The sequence below is a fragment of the Cynocephalus volans genome, chromosome 1 (assembly GCF_027409185.1).
Source record: "Cynocephalus volans isolate mCynVol1 chromosome 1, mCynVol1.pri, whole genome shotgun sequence".
Taxonomy (NCBI): domain Eukaryota; kingdom Metazoa; phylum Chordata; class Mammalia; order Dermoptera; family Cynocephalidae; genus Cynocephalus; species Cynocephalus volans.
In genome coordinates this window covers 28,497,559-28,513,346 of record NC_084460.1, presented here as the reverse complement: position 1 = coordinate 28,513,346, position 15,788 = coordinate 28,497,559, and the positions used below count along the sequence as shown (strand labels likewise).

Sequence of the window (15,788 nt, the reverse complement as noted above, 5' to 3'; positions counted from 1 at the left end):
AAGAGGGCTAATAACAGAAGCTGCCTCAGAGGCAGGTTATCACATTTCCAAGATTAAATGGGCTAATACGTGGACAGTGTTTGGAACAGTGCCTGGAACACAGGAAGTACTGTATAAATGGCAACCCTTCTCACTGCAGATGAGGAACCTGAGGTCTGGGGTTGGAGGTGGGCGGTATAAAAGGCAACTGTTGTTTTTGTTTGTTTTGCATCCTCTACTGTGGGAAATTGTTCTTTCCTCATCACCCATTCCAAGTGATTCTGGTGGGGCTGAAATTCACAGTATCCAGTATCCTCAGGGAATGTGGCCTGTAGTACTAACTCTATGACCCTGGATACAGTGATCAGTGCAAGCAGCAATCCAAGCTAGACCAATCAGAGACCTTTTCTGGGATTTATCTGTATTGAATAAACATATATTGAATATATTGAAATAAAGAGGGAGATGCCTTTGTCCCCCTCTGGGCATGCCAAACTGGATAATGTAAACCTAGAGTAATCTGTACCTGCTCTCCCTGCCTCCCCCATAGGGAAGATGACAGTTGACAATGTGACAAAATGAGGCCAGAGAGAAGCATAGCGGAGAAAGGAGAAGAGTACTTAGGCCATCTTTTGAACCCCTGGATCCAGCCAGACCTGAACGAAACCAACACTGTCCTTGATGACAGTTTCCTTTGGGACTTAAGCAAGTTAGACCTACATTTCTGTTGCTTGTAATTGAAGGAGTCCTACGTGACAGAGAGGGTGAAGTGAGTTGGCAATAAAATACTGGAGCAGGAATCCAAAACCAGGTCTCACTGCCACCAAAGCTCACACTTGATTGCCATTTCCTGCTTGTGGGATCAGAAGGGCAAATGCTTGCAATTTGGTAAGGATGGGCTGAGCAGACAGGAGAGACTATGGACTTGTTCCAAGCAGGAAACAGCAGTAACCTGAGCCCTAGAAAGCCTGACAAGAGACTGAGCTTCGAAGGATACCACTCAACTCAGCCAATTTGGGGAAGCTATCTCACCTCGGACCTCCAACACTTACATGAGATTTGAGACATAAACAACAGGACAATGGCATATTTATTTACAATGACCAAAAAGGCATACAGGCATTTTTTTTAAATTAAAAATGATGATGATGATTTAAAAAGTCAGAAAAATTGACGATGTTTGAACCCTTTATGAGGAGTCCATTTCCCCACTCTCCCCAAAAAGAGAATCTCTTAGGGGGAAAAAAAAATCCAATATTTGAATAAACCAAAGACTCCAATATCATTCTGTACTGCTTGGGTTTCCTTTTCTTCATTCTGATTCTTGGTGGATGCCACTTGGAGCTGCAAAGTCACCATGAGGCAAGATTGAGAAATTCACTGGTTTCACTGGAGCTGGTAGGGCTGCCAGGAGAATCTGGGGTGGGGTGTGGGGGTTCCTAGCTTACCCAGCATCCTGAGCTGTGTTTTGTGGTGGGAGTCCCAACGGGGCTGAAGTAAGGGTGAGTGGCTGTTACTTGAACCTTAATCCCAGGGTGGATTTGGTCTCTTGCAATTTAAGAGCAAGTGTTTGTGACATGCATGGGGTGGGAAGGGGTTGGGAAGAGTGGGGGTTTGCGGAGGAGCCAGGCCAGCCATGTGAGCCCCTTCTAACTTGCAAAGACTGGGCTTCTTGCTTATTCCTGGGAATTGGGGAAGGAACGACATAACTTACCTTCCATCTTCCTTCTCACAAGCAGTTTTCTGCGGGTCTCAAACAGAAGGCAAGAACTCAGGCGGGACATGGAGGGGATGGGTCTGGCTAAAAGAACTGAGTATGAACACTGAAGCTAGGGGACATCAGGGAGAGAATGCCTCTGCCCAGTCACCCGAACAAGGGGATCTGAGGTCTCTGAGCCTCTGTGTTCTGCCCGGGAAGTGGGAGGAGAGGGTGTGCCAGCAGCACACTTTGGAAAGAGCAGAAACCCCCTAAGGAAAGGGCTGGGGAGCAATCCAGAGGGGTGAGGACCCTAGCAGCCTTAGCCATTCCTTCCCAGACACAGACACATGGATGCTTGGCTCTGGAAATATGTGGCCCCAGGTCCAGGTTTTCTTGGCACAAAAACAGTTCACTGCAAGTCTCTTCTCCTACTTCTCATTGTTGGTCCAGCAAACTCTGGCTGCTCTGAATGGGGGTGATTTCTGCTGTCCTGGGGAACCTGGCCCCCAGTACTTCCACGGGATTTCCTTGTAGCAACCAAGACTTGGGCTTGCTCCTGGTGAGAGGATGACCCAGAGGCCTGGCTGAAAGCCCTGCCTTGGGCAGCCTTGGGAGGAGAGAAGAGGGAGGGCGAGGGGCGGGCAGAGGTTGGTTGGCACTGAAGGTGCTGTCCAGGCTGGAGCTGTGCTTTGATGTGGCATCAGTGGTGAGGGCGGGCAGAGAGTGCCTTGGAAACCTCACTGAAGCCTTGGTGTTTCCTCTTCCAGTTAATCATGGGGTGGCCAACAGCCCTGAGGAACTGAGGTGGAGACAGTGACCAAAACCCAGTATCTTGGTGGATTTATCCACCCTGGATCCATTTGTTAAAAAAAACTAAGAGAAAAAAAAAAAACCCAACCCAAAATAAACCTGAATAAACAGGTCAGAGAGTTCCTGCTGGAGGGAACTTTAACACTGAAGAAAAACAACCTACAAAAAACTCATCCCCACAGAACTGGAATAAGATGAAGAAAAATGCAAGATTTATCTACAGGCCCTCCCGCCCCCTATGCAGCCCAGGATCCAGGAACACTGTGCCAGGAATTACATTCCAAACGAGCAGGAGGGGTTTTATTTCACATGCCTGCAGTTCTCTTTGCAGGGTGGCTTCCTGTCCAAGGACGAGTGGCCTGGCCATAGGCCACCCCATCAGTCTATCTTCACAGCGGCATAGATCTTGCGGACAAACATGTAGGCTGCATAGAAGCCAATGGTGCCCGTGAGCAGCCAGAAGGACAGGACCATAAGGGCTGTATAGCCAAAGTAGAGGAGAGACGGGATGAACTCGACAATGTCCAGCTGAGGCAGCAAGCAAAGAGAGAAGAGAGGCGTGGACACTTAGTGGCTGTCTGCCATGGCACACTAAGGCCGCCACCCTCCCACTGACCGTCTGGTGAAACGGAGGCCTGGCAAGGGGAAGAGGCTTGCTGCAGGTGAGCAGCAGGGGCAGGCAGCCTCACAGCCATAGCTAGCCTTCCCCTTTACCAGGGCCTGTTACAGCATGCTCATGACCTCGGGCTGGGGCCACAATGCTGGAGGCAGGAATGCCCACAGCTTTGCCACTACTTCCTGGTCCTACAGTCCCCAGAGCAGTACAGAAACACTCCTCGATGGCTGCAGCAGCAGTCAGGGAGGGGGGTGAGAGGCAGAGAGAGAGGGGTGTCCAAGGCTCCTAGCTTAAGAGAGCCACCATTGGCCTGCCTCAGCTTACATTTCTTTCCTCCTGAGAATGCTTGTCACTTTTGTTAACATCGCACGATGATTTTTATCTTGAAGCATTTTAGACTCCTCTAACTGGGGTAGTTTAGAGGCCTGGGAAGAGATGCTAGGGATCTGGGTTGTTGTGGTGTTTGCTGAAACAAATGCAGTTGATCTGGAACTTTGGCATCAAGTTATGCCCAGTGTACCAGGGCCTGAGTGGGACCTGTTACAGGACTCATGGGCAGACACATGGTCACAAAATGCCAGAGGCCCAGAAGAAAACAGTAAAGAAAAAAAGAGAGTAAAAATACAGGTCACTGTTTGAGACCCTCTCCTAAGCCTAAGGGGTGAAGGCCACCTTTTCAGGCTCAACACACGCCCCCTTCCCCACTGCCCCGTCTCTCCTTATAAGGATCCTTGTGGCTAGAGATGGAATGCAGGGAGAGAGGAGGGGCAGGGCAGTGGTAAAACAGTGGTGAAAACAGGAAAGGGAGGAGGTAAAAAGGCAGAGCTAGAAAGGCCCTTACAGCTCCGGCAGGCCAAGGTCCTCCTTTTATAGACAAAGCACTGGGGCCAGAGGTTTTTAGAGCCCTGGAGAAGAGGAAGATTGGGACAGAAGGAAGGACAGGAGGCTGTGGTGTGATCTCTAATTTTTGTTTGTCCAGCACTGTTTCCTGTCTTCCCTCTTCCAGGCGTTTTGAGGAACATACTACTTTGTGGTCCTGTTGGGGCCATCAATCCTAGTATAAAACCTAAGCTAGTCAATCAGAATATGCTATCCCATTGGACCTGGTAAACAGTGAGCAATGGGCATGTAACCTGGGCAGGACCAGTGAGAGTCATCCCTGGGACTGATATCCAATGGTACAGAAAAGACATTCTTTCAGCTCTAGGGCTGCAAAACTGAAAAGAGGAGACTAGGGCTGCCTCTGGTCAACTTTCTACTTTGTGGAAAGATCCTGCCTGTAGATTGAAGATATCTTTCGAGACCCTGGATCTAACCATGCCCAAATTTCTTAAATTTTCTAGTTATATCAGCAGCCAATAAATTCTTTTTGCTTAAGCTAGTCTGAACTGGGTTTTGGTCATGCAACACACAAGAGTTCTGATTGATAAGGGCTATAAATTAGATTTTTTTTTTGGAAGACCTCAGGAATAAGATGAAGGTCTGAAGATGGAAGTCATAGGGAGGAAGATTGCAGTATGAATCAAGGAAGACCTTGATAATGACAGGAGCTGTCCAGAAAGAGAATGGGAGTATCAGGAGGGAGGGTCTTTTCTGTCACTGGATGTGCTAGAGCAGGGGTCAGCAAACTTTCTTAAAAGGCCAGATTATAAATACCTTAGGTTTTGCAGGCCATATGGTCTCTGTTGCAACTACTTAACTCTGCCATGGTAGTGTGAAAACAGCCATGGTTGATATGTAAATGAATGAGCAATGCTGTGTTCCGATACAATTTTATTCACAGAAATAGGCCTGCTGGCCCATGGGCTGCCGTTTGCTGACCTCTGAGCTAGATGATCATCTGTTAGGATTGTTGAAGAGGGGCACTGTCACCAGACTGGAAGCAGGGGTAGAGCACTGTACTTAAATGATCCTTAAAGTCCTTTCTAACCTGATATTTTTGGGAAAGGGCATTCTGAACATCAACCAACTGACCTACAATTTCATTTTGCAAATATACCCCGGTTGTAAGCAGAGGACTGTTTGCTTTGGGGCTTTGGAGACCTAAAGTACACCAGGTGATATCAAGTCTTCAGTGTTAGTCTTGCAGGTGAGGGACCCACTAGAGTTCCCCCAAACTTCTCTCACTGCTCCACCTGGTTTACATGTTATGCATGAATCTATGAAAACTGTTGTGGTGATCTATTTGTATTCTTTCTTGTGCACTCTTTGGGGACAATGAGCTCTGTGAGTTTGCCCTGGTCAGGTAAGCCAGGCTCCCTTTTGTTATTAGCCCACACTCTTCCTATGGGGACTCACACAGCAAGGAGGCCCCCGAGATGTGGGCAAAGCCCTTGCCCATCCTCTCCTTACTCTGCAGGACCAAACAGTACTTGAGTGAACAAGAGGAGGAAGCTGTCAGAGACAGGATGCCCGAGGTCCTAAATTAGGTTCTAAAGGCTATTTCAGCATTTTCTGCTTTTATCTTTATTAATTCCTTTCTTCTATTCTTTCATGCTATTGTTCTTTTTTCTAGTTTCTCGAGGTGAATACTGTGTTATCAGTTTCTCTCATTTCCTATTAAAAGCACTGCAGGTGGCAGATTGCCTTTAACTGCTGCTTTGGCTGTACCACAGGTTTTACACAATAACTCTGTCATTTCTCCTAAAGACTTTCATCTCCCAAACATATAGACCATAAAGTCTTTCTTAAAAAGGTGCATGTTCTAGAGTAGAAACAATTCTAGATGACTCTGATCCTCCCCATTCTGGGTAGAAAAGTAAGATTCAGACACTTGGGTTTTTCTCCCAGCATCCTCCTCCGATGATCCTACCCTAAGAGGAGTAAGGGGATCCCCTCAAGAAGGGTAGTACCTTGTTAACAAAATAAAAGATGGCATAGACCAGCACGTAGAATGCAGATCCCCCAGAGACTAAGAAATTCCTCCACCACCAGCGGTAATCCTGAGGAGGAAACAGAGAAAGGGTCAGTGCTGTCTCTAGCCAGAACCTCTTCCTGCCAAATCTCATGACTGCCTAAGGGGCTAAAGACTAGGTAAGAACAGTAACATCTGGGGTGACAGAAATGTTTTACAGCTTGACTGTGACGGTGGTTACACAACGGCATGCATTTCTAAAAACTACAAAATTGTACACTAAAAAGGGTGAACTTTACTGTTTATAAATTATACCTCGGGCCGAGCCCATGGCGCACTCGGGAGAGTGCGGCGCTGGGAGCACAGTGACGCTCCCACTGCGGGTTCGGATCCTATATAGGACTGGCCGGTGCACTCACTGGCTGAGTGCCGGTCACGAAAAAGACAAAATAAATAATTAATAAATAAATAAATAAATAAATAAATAAATAAATAAATAAATAATACCTCAATTTTTAAAAACAATAATGAAAAAGAAAAGTAATAACAATGAACATTTCTTGAACAAATGCTTACCATGTGCCAGGCACCATATAGGAACCAGCTCACTGACTGCTGTAGCAGCCCTCCAAGTTAGGGCCTACTACTATCCCTGTCACACTGAGCAAAACGGGAGGCACAGAGGTCAAGCCACCTGTTCAGGGTCCAGAGTGGCTACCGGAACAGCCAAGATTCTGGCCCAGGCTGTTTATCCCACAGCCCTTGATCTACCTACTCTGCCAATAATGAGTCCCCAGAGGGAGGACAGGTCACCCAATCTGCATCGGGCTATTGGAGAGACTGCTACTGGAGTGGCCTTGGTAGTGACAAATCTACTGTCAAGCTGTGGTGACTTCCCCACACAACTGTTCTATGAGGTGGCATCATTAACCCCAGTGTAGAGCTGAATAAACAGAGGCCTGGAGGGGCAAAGTGATGGATTGGACTGAGACCTCGTGGCCAGAAGAGGGGGAACCAAATGGGACACCTAGACCAAGCCTCTTCATACAGCCTCATTGACCTGTTCAGTGCTGGCTCCAACTCCCTCCATCCCCCACCTCCTGGCCCCATTCCCCTCACCTCTGCGCACAGCTGGAAGTATACCATGACGATGCTGATTTGTGAACAGGACACCACCAGGATGATGAAAACGAGGAACAGGAAGCCAAAGAGGTAATAGAACTGATTCTCCCAGATTGCCTGTGGGCACACCACAGTGGGCCTTCAGCTGGCCTACCTCCACCCAGCTGCCCCATCCCCCTGGCATTCTACCTGCCACCAGGGCAGGGATGGAGACACCACCCCGACTCCATCAGGGCCTGTGGGCCTGGCATGTGGTTCTGACTAGCCTCTCCTCCCTAGAGCAGGGGGTGAGCCAGGCTGTTCTTAGGGAAGGGCTGGGGTGAGGTTGACCCTGCTCTGGACGGGCCCCAGCCTGAATTGGCAGCTTGTGGAAAATAACAATTCCCATCCCAATCAAAATTCACAGCAGCCACCACCACTTAGGGGCAGCTTACTACGTGCCAGACACTGTGCTACATGCTTTATACACATCTCCACCTGTGAGCATGAAAGCTTGGCCTCTTTTATAGCTGAGGAAGTCAAGGATCAGGGAGGCTGGTGACTGGCCCAGGATGACACAGACAGAATAGAGGGGGCCTCCCTGAGAGAGGCACATGGGCAGCCAACCCATCCTCTGACCCTTTTCCTACGCAGGCCTGGGTGGGTGAGATGGTCTCAGCAGGGATGGGCTGGACTGCTAATCTGGAATAGCAAATGCTTGTCCAGCACTAACTTAGCACAAGGCACCAGCTGTGCTGGGCATCAAGCTAGGTCAGCCAGACTTCCATGGCTCTGAAGAGCCCTCCTGCCATCTTTCATCTTGGCAGTGCTGGGCAGGAGTAATCATCACCACAACAATAGCATTTCCTGATTGCTAAGCACCTTTTACAGACATCATCTCATTCCAGCTTACAAAGATCCTGACAATTAGGGATAATTCCCCTGACTTTCCTGGGAGTTTTGAGTAACGTACACAGGTAGGTGTGTAGGGACCCAGAAATTAAAGCAGATGCAGCAATGCTACTGATCACGGTGGTGAGCAATTGCAGTATTATTGGCGCAGCTTCCATCTACTGAGCCCTTTCCACACACTAGACCCTGCACATATGGCATATCTCATTTCACTTTCAAAGCTGCCCTGAGAGGCTGGACTGTTACCAGACTGCAGGGTGAAGAATGGTGCTGCAAGAGGTTAAGTGCCCTGACAAGCAGTAAGAGGCAAGGCACCCAAGTGCAGGGGAGAGACCAGGGTAGCATGGGTGAAGGCCATGTGTGTGGAGGGGTGGAGAGCAGCAGTACTCACACTGAAGATGAAGAAAAGCTCAATGAACATGGCGCCGAAGGGCAGGATCCCAGCCATGAGGATGCTGCAGCAGAACAGGAGGGTTAACACTGCGAGGAGATCCAGGCCATCAGGAACCCCAAGCTCCCCACCATGCCAACACAGAGTACTTGCATGGGTGTGGTGATTCTGATTGTTCCCGCATGCTTTTGTACCATTATAATCTCTTGAGAGGTAGGCTGGGTGGGCATCATTCTTCCCATTTTATAGATGGGAAACTGAGGTACAAGGAGGTGGGGTCACTCGCCTGAGGTCCAAATGACGCTCTTAACCTGTCTCACCACACCCTTCCCTTTCCCCCTTCCCTGGCCTGGTTCCTATGTAGATACCAAGTCTGGCTACAAGCTGGTCCTCTTTATCTTGGAGTGAAGCTAAGCTTCCACAAAGTCTACTAGAGCTGACTGGAGCCGCAGGAACACTGGTCACAGCACCCTTAGGGGGAGGGTACCCTCTCCCATGTCCCCCTAAGGAGATAGCCAGGGAAATACTGGCCTTTCCCACTCCAGAAGCCCTCTGCTCTTGCCCTGCTGGAAGGACTCACCCCACAAATCGGTTCATGTACCACCGCTGTTCGGGGATCTGCCTGGGGATCTGGTTGGTGCGTACAGGGTTGTCATATGGCTGCTTTCGGAAGCCGAAGTAGTAGCCCAGGTAGACGAGGGGCAGGGAGATCCCGAACCACATGCACAGCAGAGCCACCATGGTGGGAAAGGGCACCTGTGGACACAATGCCATGAAGCCCCTACAAGGCCCTGATGCCCTGGATGGGGGCTGTGCACGGGGAAGGAGACCTTCTAGGCTCCAGGGAAGGAGAGGCCACATGCACAGCAGGGCCACTGTAGTGGGGAAGGTCCTGCAGACACCCCACCCTCCCTTAGTCACAATCTCTGGGGACTGACCCCAGCCCCAGAGGAAAAGCAGAGTGCAGATGGGGGCGATTTGGTCTCCCAGTGAAGAAGGAACTTTGGCATCCCCCAGGAGCTTGTCATCTAGGGAGGAAGTGGGGGAGGAACAGGGAAGGAAGGGACAGAGAATATGATGGGGAGAGGAAGAGGCCAGAATGAAAGGAAATTACCTGTGAGACATTAAGTGAAGAAAAAAAGGAAAAGCAAAACTGCACTAGATGTTCCCATTTTGTTAAAATAAAACACCACAATATACCATTAAGTGAAAAAGGTAGGTTATTAAATCATATGTATAGAAGGTCTCCATTTTAACAAAAATGCAAGTATTTATATGTATGTGTGTCTGGAAAGGCCTATACCAAAAAGTTAACAGTACTTTTCAGATGGGATATTGGGGATTAGAACTGATTTTTCATTTTCTTCTTTATCCTCTTCTGTACAGTTATTAAGTTTTTATAATCATGCAAAAAGTAAAAAAAGAATACACATAAAGCACTTAACACAGTACTAATTACGAAGTAAGCACCATATGTTTGCTATTATCTGATAAATTCCATGTAAATATATCTATAAAAATATAAAAACACTGAAAAAAACATATTCAAGATCTACATAGTATTTATCTTTTGGTGGTTAAATTATGGGTTATTTTTAATTTCTTCTTTAACGTCTCTGTACTTTTCAAAATTTCGACAACGGGTGTTTATAGCTGGGAGGAAAATGTTGAAAGAGAAGGAACACAGGTATTAAAAAAAGAGGAAGTGAGAGGAAGAGCATGACTTTATTTTCTGAGGGTGGCTTCCTAAGCTGCTGGGGAAGAACCCAGTCCTCCTGTTGCCTGGATTCAAGCCTCATCCAAGGATCTTTAATGGGCACCTGCAGGTAGACAGCAGGCAGCTCGGCCTGCTAAGGCTGGAGTGGCAAATGCCTGCCTCACCTCTACTGCAGCACTGCTAATTGATCAAGACCCCATCTCTGCTACCCCCAACTGAACTCAAAATCCTACTTGATGAGTCCCGGGGAGCTGCAGGCAACACAATGAAGTGGGGCTGGTGGGATCTCCACTCTAAGGCTAGGACAACCTCCTCCTCATTCTGCCCTCTCTACCTCCACCTGCAGGAGCTGGTGCTGAGGGACAGGGATGCTGAGGACAGCCCTGTTTTGGGATACTGACCTAATATACTCACACCAGGCAGCTCTACTTGGTTGAGACAAAGGGAAACCCCCCAGTTGGCCCCTGGACTGTGGAAACCTCCCTTTAGAGAAGTGAGCTTTGGCTAGCTGTATAAAAGTGTCCACAAGAAGGCCGGGGCCAGGACATGAGCAGATGATGGGCAGGGCTGGGGAAACCCCAGCCAGCCCTCGGGACTGGGAACAGAACTTGGGGGACTCAGAAAAGGGAAGAGAACAGCAGGAAGTGACCTTTGGGAGTGGGGCTGAGCACAGCTGGCCCTCCCTTGCTGGGCAGGGGTTAAGAGGAGAGGGAAGAGGGCACTTACCGCTCCTGATGAGTGCTTTCCCCAGATGAAGCAATTCAACACGAAACAGATGCCAAAAACCACACCAGGGTACAGTGTTGCCGTCTGCGAGCAAGAGGGGCCAGGTTGGGGAGCTGCATCCAGAGAGCTCCCAACTGTCCCAGTGGGGCTCCCAGACCTAAAGTTTTCAACCTCTCCTTGTCCTTCAGATTCAGCTCAAGTATCAGTCCTTCCAGCAAGCATTTCCTGACCCCCAGATAGGTAGGCCTAAATCCTGGGAACAGCCCCTTCCTTCCTCTCATTCCGGTTTGTAATTAACAGATTTTTGCTATCTGATCCCTATCCCCAACAGACTATGAGCTCCTTGGGTGAAGTGTGTCCCTCTTGTTCTCTGATGTACTCCCATCACTTGGAACATAGTAGTTACTCAATAAATATCTGTTGAACAAGTGAACAAATAAAACTTTTACAAAACATGTCTAGACCCCAACTCAAACTACCTAGAATGATGGTTAAGCTTGAATTGAATCTTAAGGATGGGCAGATGATGGGCTCTACATACATATCTCACCTAATCCTCACTACAGGTCTGGAAGGGAAGGAATAACATTATCCCTTTTAAAGATGAGGACACTAGGGGGGGAAGAAGATATAACAACCACAATTACTTGAAGTTGATACGACAAGCAAACAGAAAGGACATTGTTGGGGGGGAGGGGGGGAGGGAGAAGGGAGGGAGGTTTTGGTGATGGGGAGCAATAATCAGCCACAATGTATATTGACAAAATAAAAAAAATAAAAAAAAAAAAAGATGAGGACACTGAGGCCCAGCAATGTTAAATAACCACTTCCCACAACTTCACATAGTCTCTTAAGGGTGGAGCAGAGGTTCAAAGCCAGGCGGTTTGACTCCAGAGCCCATGCTCTTGACCTGCTGCAGTGTGTTCTATTCAGTCAGAATCTCCTGGGCTGGGGTTCAGGCACAGGGAGCTGAAGCCCGGGCTTACAACAGAGCCTCGTTCTTGACATGCTATGGCCACCAGGCAGAGACTGCTGTGCCTGAGCGTTCAGGAAGGTAACTGACTACAATGACCAAGGCCCTCCACAATTTGGTGCTCAACCTCTGCTGCCAGTTTCATCTTTGGCCCATCACCCCCTACACCTGACAACCTGCTCCTGCATGTTCCTGTCCGTGGGCCTTTACACAGGTCAATACCTCAGGGTATCTAATTCCTGAGTGCTAATGCTGTATTAAGGACCTAACATGCACAGTTTCTTTCCATCCATACAATAACCCTGGATGGTAGATGCAACTATCCCCATTGGACAGATGGGGAAACTGAAGACTGTTCAAGGTTATTAACAAAGAAAGAACAGAGCTAGGACTGGGATCTAGGTGAACCTGAGGTCCCTGTGTTAGCTGCTTCCTTCCATCTGAAATTCTCCTCTTCAAGGCCCAGCTCAAATGTCACTTCTCCCTTCCTTTGTATTACTGCACAGGCCAGAGTCAGAATATTGCAGGGAGACCATAGAGGGCCAGGACAGTCCAAGTGAGAGGTAAAGATGCCTGAACCTGGGCCAGGGCCTTGGAGATGGAGAGATGAGAGGGAATTCATGGAACATTAGGCCAGAAAACCCTGGACACTTGATGTCTGAGAAGAGGCAAGGCCCCAGGGTGGGGGTGGAGGAAAGAAAGCCACCCAAGTTTCTGGTTTGGGGGCCTGGGTGAATGATGGGGCCACCAGATGCAAGGGGTGGTTTTGGGGAAAAGAGACTGGGTTAGGTGCAGGACCTGTCGACAGAGATCCTGGAGGGTATTGAGTGGGAGACCTCACTAGGAAAGAACCTCACCAGGGGAGTGGAGTGGTGGGTTTTACTACTCTCTAGATTCCTGGCTCTTGGCATACAGTGGCCTGAGGAAAATGCTTGAATCATCAAGAATTCAGGAAGCTTTCTTTGATCCTTCCAGAATGATCACCATCACAGCTCTTCTTTACTCAGGGTTCACTACGTGCCAGAGGCATGGCAGCCAGAGCTGACAGCCTGAGTTCCCCTTGAGCTTTTGACAGCTGTGAGAATGGTTTCGGAATGCTAGGAATAGAGGCTTGTTTGAGTTTAGGCACCAAAAGGTTTTCCTGTTCCTCTAAGGACTCACTTGCTTTGGGAGAAGGGGCTCAGGGCAACTCCTAGACCTTCTACTGTTTCTTTTGTTTTTGTTTTTTGGCAGCTGGCCAGTACAGGGATCGAACCCTGGACCTTGGTGTTATCAGCACCATGCTCCAGCCAACTGAGCTAACCGGCCAGCCCCCTTCTCTGGTTTCTATGATTTTTTCTGCTTCCAAGATCTCTCCTTACCTCCACTAAAAAAAAAAAAAATTCCTGTGTGATACAATAGGAAGTGCACGTAAAGCATTTCTGCTGTATCCCCAAGTACGAGGGCTTCCCCGAAGAACAGCACTTGGTAGTTGTTTGAGTTGTGAACTGAACTATCTGCCTTTTTTATGCAACACTATTTCTTACTTGAAATAAGGAGTGATAGACGAATATGTTTATTTGGACTTGAGTGTTCTGCAGGCATTTTCTTGTTGCCAAAGATGAAAGTTTCAGCTTTCAAATGAAAATTAAAATTTTGGAAAACTCATATCTGTCATTGTAATCTGAATAACTTCCAATACTTAGGAACTATTCTGATGAGATCAGTGGTGATGCTACAAAATCATGCATGGGTAGAGTGTCTATTTAAAGTGCAAGATAGACCAATGTATTTAATGCAACAAAGTAAATTTATTGATATGATTTCAAATTTCACATTGTAACTAACATTTAAGAAACTATCTTATTGAATTTTGGTGTGGTATCAAAGAAAAATATCCACAATTATCTAAAAGGCTATTAAAAAAATTCTCTGCCCTTTTCCAACTCAAAAAAACAACAACAAAAAAAAACTTCTCCTCAACACCAGAACAGAAGCTGTCCTCACTGACGATGAATGAAGGCACCAAAGTCTGGAAGACAGGTTGATGGTAACTTGGGCTGCCCTTTTCTGCTCTGGCAGGCAACTCTCTACTCTGTGGGGCAGGGTATTTTCCCAACAACCCTGCTGACCTAAATCCTATTGCTCTGAATCCCCTAATTCTTCTTTTGCTTGAGCCATTGGATAACGTGGGCTAAAAAATCACCTAAATTCAAACCCTGCATTTTACAGATGGGACAACTGAGGCCCTAACAGGTCCTGCTGCGAGGCTGTGAGTCAGAGCCCAGTACCCCCGGTCCCTGGGTCCGTGCTCCTCCTGCTATATCATACTTCTGCTCAGCCTCTGGCGTAATCCCCACCAAGGCCTTCTCTGCTCCTCCTGAGGAGCCCAGGAAACAGTTTCTCAGTCCCCACCCCCAGACACTGGAAGGAGGTTTAGGACACTTACACAGAAGGCTCCTTTCTTCCACCGATGGCCTTTTAGAGTGCGATATAGACGGCCGGCAGAAAATCCACCAAACACCCTGTGGAAAAATGGCAGGGATCTACACTAAGGGGACCTGTTAGCTGGAGTGGAGGCTTGTGCCAGCCCCCAGGAGAGCCCACTGAGACACACCTACCCCATGAACATGAAGAGGAAGCAGGCTGTGGTCATGAGAGCTCCCCGGCTGGAAGGAGACAGCATCCCAAGCATGGCCACAACTGTGGAGGGGGAAGAAGGGGCAGAGAAAGTCAGAGTGGCTGATCGCCAGCCCCCAGCCCCCACCTCAGGCAGGCTGACAGTACTCTGGGCAGATAAGGCTAAATGAGGCTCCCTTCTCCTTTGGTCTTCTTGACAGGATCATCCCTCCCCTACTACAGGAGAAGCCTGGGTTTTAATTGTGGTTCACAGTTGTGCGGTAGCTGCTGGGCCTGGGCTGGCCGAAGCTTAATGGCAGCTTCCAGTCCACGGAGCACTTACAATGAGCCAGGCAATGAGCTTGAGAGTATTATGAGTGCCAGCTCACTGAATTCATCTTACCAATGCTGTGGGGTGGAGATTAGTTTCCCCATTTCTTAGACAAGGAAACTGAGGCTCACAGAGGTTAAGTGGCCTGGCCAAGGATACAAAGCTTCAAGGCATGAGGCTGAGTGAGATACAAATTTAGGCACACTGACGCCAGAGCTGTTTATAACTATTACAAGAGTATTTCAAAAAGTTCATGGAGAAATAGAATTAAAAGAATATCAATCTTTCCACGAACTTTTTGAAGATCCCCTATACATTAGCGGGTTGTTTTGTTCTTTTTTTTTTTTTGTTAAAGAGAAAAACCTGATTCCAGTCCTATTCCTGGTACTGACTTTGGGTAAGTCACTTAGAACTTCTGACTGCAAAGGAGGGCCAACCTTACAGTGCTGATATGTGGCTTCACTGACAGAGTGGACGTGGTAGGCTGTAAATGGTGCTGGAAAGCAGTGAGGAGAATCACTATTCCTGGGGCCTAGGCTGCTGACGGGAAGAATGGCTATCTGGCCTAGAGACACTGGCATGCTCATGTCATGCTGAGTGCTTGGCCTCCTTCTCCAGGGAGGAAAGCCCCTGCTTCTCTTCTTGTGACACATGGAAGAGGCAGCCATGCCTCAGAATCAGGCCCCCACACCCAGCCCCACTAGGCCCACTTACAGATGACGATGAGGATCATACAGAAGAGCTGAATGCCTGAGCCCAGCAGGGAGCTAAGGATCATGGGGTACTGGGGTGGCCTGAAGACGTCACCGTGCACCAGCTTCCACCCAGACTCTTCCATGGTATCTTCCTGCAGCAAAAGGCCAGAGAGTGAGACTGGTTATTGAGGATGGAGGCAGCTCCCGCAGGGACTACCCCCAGGGACCTGACCCCCTGACCCTGGCTGAGGGTCCCTCAGGTGTCAACCAGCTCTGCTTTGACACAGGAATGTAAGTGATATAAGAGCGTGCTTCTGAGAGAACTGTCAGATGAGAAAAGGAGGCCGCAAACATGATGCTTGTAGCTGCGAAAGAGGAAAATCTCC

The 15,788-nt window shown here is 48.3% G+C and overlaps 1 protein-coding gene across 1 annotated transcript in view; it reads right to left on the bottom strand.

Moving 5' to 3' along the window:
• Positions 1 to 1,051: 1,051 nt before the first annotated feature.
• TM9SF4 (transmembrane 9 superfamily member 4) overlaps positions 1,052 to 15,788 on the bottom strand; it is a 49,282-nt gene continuing 34,545 nt past the window's right edge. Inside the window, exons 10-18 of the mRNA XM_063093385.1 lie at positions 15,422 to 15,554; positions 14,379 to 14,460; positions 14,207 to 14,282; positions 10,806 to 10,889; positions 8,943 to 9,118; positions 8,363 to 8,426; positions 7,078 to 7,197; positions 5,957 to 6,046; positions 1,052 to 3,016 (exon numbers count right to left, since the gene is read on the bottom strand). Of these exons, the coding sequence (XP_062949455.1) occupies positions 2,867 to 3,016; positions 5,957 to 6,046; positions 7,078 to 7,197; positions 8,363 to 8,426; positions 8,943 to 9,118; positions 10,806 to 10,889; positions 14,207 to 14,282; positions 14,379 to 14,460; positions 15,422 to 15,554 (975 nt within the window). The 3' untranslated portion in view covers positions 1,052 to 2,866. The remainder of the gene's footprint in view (positions 3,017 to 5,956; positions 6,047 to 7,077; positions 7,198 to 8,362; positions 8,427 to 8,942; positions 9,119 to 10,805; positions 10,890 to 14,206; positions 14,283 to 14,378; positions 14,461 to 15,421; positions 15,555 to 15,788) is intronic.